General features: G+C 49.6%; 1 protein-coding gene across 1 annotated transcript; it reads left to right on the forward strand.

The window, feature by feature from the left end:
• Positions 1-1,487: 1,487 nt before the first annotated feature.
• On the forward strand, positions 1,488-1,850 carry LOC136503972 (uncharacterized). Its single transcript, XM_066498876.1, has one exon. The coding sequence runs from the start codon at positions 1,488-1,490 to the stop codon at positions 1,848-1,850; it is 363 nt and encodes a 120-aa protein (XP_066354973.1).
• The last annotated feature ends 2,301 nt before the right edge of the window (positions 1,851-4,151 follow it).

Raw genomic sequence — 4,151 nt, forward strand, 5'->3', positions numbered from 1 at the left:
GCTGTAGTATTTGAAGATTATTTTTGGCGAGGATTAGGGTTTCCTGTCCACCCCTTTCTGAGGGATCTTATGGAGTTTTGGGCGATTAGCCTCTGCAATCTGCACCCCAACACCATACTGCACGTGTCGATCTTTATCCATTTCTGCGAGGCGTTTCTCGGTGTTCTTCCGCACTTCAACATCTTTAGGCACCTGTTCTGTCTGAAGAAGAAGGGGGGCAGTGGTTCCAAGGTGGTCGGCGGCGTGTACCTGTAGCTCAGGGATGGGATGGCTAGCGAATACATCAACGTACCGCTAAATACCTCCCTAAAAGGTTGGAATGCCAGATGGTTCTATATCAAACAAAGTCACCCAATGATTCGATGCGACGTCCACCACATCTCAGTTAACCATATTAACTGGTCGGAGAGACCCAACAACGCTGACATGGAGCAAGTAATGGAACTTCTAGACTTGATTAAGGGCGTGGAGCTTAGGGGTGAACTGGTTGCAGCTAGCTTCATAGTGCGGCGCGTCCAACCCTGCAAAGAGAGGGCCCACCCGGCGTTCGACTATAAAGGTGACAACGACGGTACCCGTGAAAACATAGACTGTCTGACGAAGAAAGAAGTAATAGACCGTGCCATGGACCTATTTACTTCCAATGTCTCATTCAGCTGGCCAAAAGGAATGAAGGGTTTCAACTGCACCAATCCACCTCCTCAGGTAACCCTTTCACGTCGCATTGATCAGACATCAATTGCCGAGCAAAGGACTGACTTACTTATGAAAAGATCCATTCGCAGGATAGGGCAATATATTTTTCAAACGTGGCGAGAGCCGATTGGCCGAAAGGAGTAGACATTCGGTGGCCGCTACAGCCTAAAGAGGAGGAGCCAAGCACCTCGTCGGATAGTCCATCCCCAGTATTGGAGAAGATCCATGGGAAAAGACCGGCAGTAGATGAGCCGGTCCAAAAAAGGAGAAAAACCACAAGCTCTACTGCACACAAATCTGGCGGCATCTCTCTTGGTGAAGACCAAACCGCCCGACCACGAAGAACCGCTGTGCTGGAGTGGTCGGACGATGACGAGGACCAGTCAGCACATCCGCCGAGCACGAAGGAGGCATCGATGGATGCTGAAGCTCCCGAGCATCAAGCAAGGAAAAGTTATGTGCGGGCAATGACGGAAGTCCCAGCGGTGCCGACGACCAAAGTCCTCGAGCAACAAGAGGGGATAACCATAGAGCAGCACACAGAGGGGGCTCTGAGGCACCAAGCAGAGCAGCACCCTGTTGTAGAAGAACACGAACTCTCCCATCAGGCAGACCAAGCAGCAGCTCCTGGGGGATCAAGCAGGCATCGCCGGTTCAAGAAATTGAATCGAAAGACCAAACCATATGTATCTTGGTCTTGGAGTAATAATATTCTTCCTTGATTTCTTTTGGGTACTAATAGGCTGACATTACACAGGGCAACACCAAGGCCTGGAGCCTCGGTAGGGACAATGCCGACTGCTCCCGTCCCGGAGTCCCCGAGTGCTCAACAAACAGAGGACGGGCCAGCCACCGCTGCCAGTGGTCCTGGCGACGGTGAATCATTAGCGCACACGACAGGCGCGTCGGCGACCGTGACCGAGGCTACGACCGAAAAAGTCGATACTTTGGAAGCGGAAACTACAGCTGTTGTTGGTGCACCGAAGGCTAAGGATGCAACTCCGTCGACGGCCGAGGAGCAACCTTCACCACCTGCAGCGATGCCAGGAGTGGTCGGAGCAGCTGTCCGACCACAGAGTCCCCCAGTGGTGCTTCCAGCGACGGCGGAGGAGGACGAGATTGTGGAGATCGAGCATGCCGCACCTAAGCCCTAGTCCGTCCAGATTCTCCGAAAACATGGGGAAGAGGTAGTAGTTGTCGAGGAAGAAAACACCACCAGGGAAATAAAGAGGTTGAAATCCACCGCTGCTAGAGTTATGACTCAAATCAAGGTGAGAACCGTACCTGAAATACTGATATATGTTGTTGGAGACCAAGGTTTATCTCTAGCATTGTTCATCCGCAGGGGATAGCTCGGACAGCCGAGCAACGGCACCATCAGATGAAGAGGATGGAGCCCCTCGTCGAGGAAAACAAGAAACTTCGGGAGGCATTAAATCTTTCGGAAAAGAGTATTAATAGGGCCCAGCGCGAGCGGGACCTTGCGGAGTCTAACTCACGGGACCTTGAACATCAGAATGGGGTTCTGTCCGAGCAACTAACGGCTGCATTCGAGCAGCTGAAGAAGAAATCCAAGCAACTAACGGCTGCATCCGAGGAGCTAAAAAATATGTCCGAGCAATTGGGCAAGAAAACCAGAGAGCTCAAAGTAAATCTGAACAGCTCGATCAGAAGTGCAAACAGCTTGAGAATGTATCCAAGCAGAAATTCGGTATGCTTTATCACTTAATGTACTTTGCAATAGTTGGCCATCCGTTTTTTCGATAACTGTTGTACTTGCAGAGCAAGATGCAGAACTCAACCAGCTTCGCTAGACCATCGAGCAAATCCGACAAGAGAATGCGAAAGTGTCAGAGTGAGCAGAAAAACTGGCCAAAGAACTGAAAGGTAGATACCCCCTGATTGGAAGTAATGTTGTAGTACTTTTCTGGCATGACGAACCATTGTAATGCTTGTAGATTACTGCCATAAAGCTAAGGCACAGTTCGATGTGCTGGTGTAGGAAGCCAAAGTCCAAAAAGACAACTTCAACACTATAACCGCCGCGATAAAATCGGTGCTCGATTGCGTCGATATGGAACCGGTGCCTCATCCTGATGGCAGGCAGCAAGGGCCAGATACCATCATCTAGAGATGCAAGGCAGCATGGGAGAATTTCAAAAACTTCAATCGCGACGCCGTTATGACCGCCGCTACTCATGCCCTTGCGGTGGTTCGGTCCCACTACCCGACTGTCGATATCTAGTCGATAGGGGGTGGGTTTGCCGACGAGCTGAGCGACGCGGAAACCCAGCAGCTGGAGGATGACGTTGAAGACGCAACGAAAATGCTTGTCGGCGATATAGACCTGTTTGGCGAAACAGAAGGTGTTGGCGAAGCTTAACAAACTGCTCGGATATTATCACCTGTACCACTTGTTTTATTTGAAGAATCGTTGTATTAACAACCCGATGCAATTATGCATAATATAAGCAGTGTCCGATCAGTTAGTTTTCACTAAACTCGATACCTTAGGTTGCCCGTAATCCATGACGCATAGCGCGGAGCCCATGCACATGTTGGGAAAACAAGCGTTACCAAAGGACCGTAGCCTACCGCCCAATACGTAGAGCACGGAGCCCATAGGACGTGTAGGGGGTTATTAAAGCCTTGGTGTTCTCCATAAAGATCAGAGCAAAACACATGCTGCCCAGCAGCCAATTTGAGTATCCTGGCGAGAAAAAATAGTTGAAGTGGCGTCCGAGCAGTTAGTTCATCCCTGAAATCTAGGCCTTGACTAGCCCATAGTCCATAACGTCGAGCGCAGAGACCCTAACACGTGTAGGATGAACAGGCATTACCAAGGAACCACAGCCGACCAACCATAACGCAGAGCGCGGAGCCCCAAGCGCGTGTAGGAAGGGATCGGAGGCTAGGTTTTCTCCATAGAAAACAGAAAAGAAACGTGTGTTGCTTGACAATCGGCGAGCTATGTTATGAGATTTGGAGCGCAAAACCGTCGTTGTTTTTAGGAGAAAAACCTTACATGATCCAGAGAAAACATAGTCGGCGATTTTTGGAGAAATCGTGTACGGCGATTTGGAGTTAACGTGTTCGGCGATTTGGAGAAATCATGTTCGGCGATTTTTGGAGTTAACGTGTTCGGCGAATTGGAGAAATCGTGTTCGGCGATTTTTGGAGTTAATGTGTTCAGCGAATTGGATAAATCATGTTCGACGATTTTTGGAGTTAACGTGTTCGGTGAATTGGAGAAATCGTGTTCGGCGATTTTTGGAGTTAACGTGTTCAGCGAATTGGATAAATCGTGTTCGGCGGTTTTTGGAGTTAACGTGTTCGGCGAATTCGGCGTGCTTGGCGAACGTATTGGAGATCGTCATGGAGTGGCGTATAGCCCGATAGCGGTAAGTGAAACTTATAATGGATGAAAAAATGGAGGAAAATTATGGAGACCAGAA

The sequence above is a fragment of the Miscanthus floridulus genome, chromosome 14, assembly GCF_019320115.1.
Source record: "Miscanthus floridulus cultivar M001 chromosome 14, ASM1932011v1, whole genome shotgun sequence".
NCBI classification, from domain to species: Eukaryota; Viridiplantae; Streptophyta; class Magnoliopsida; order Poales; family Poaceae; genus Miscanthus; species Miscanthus floridulus.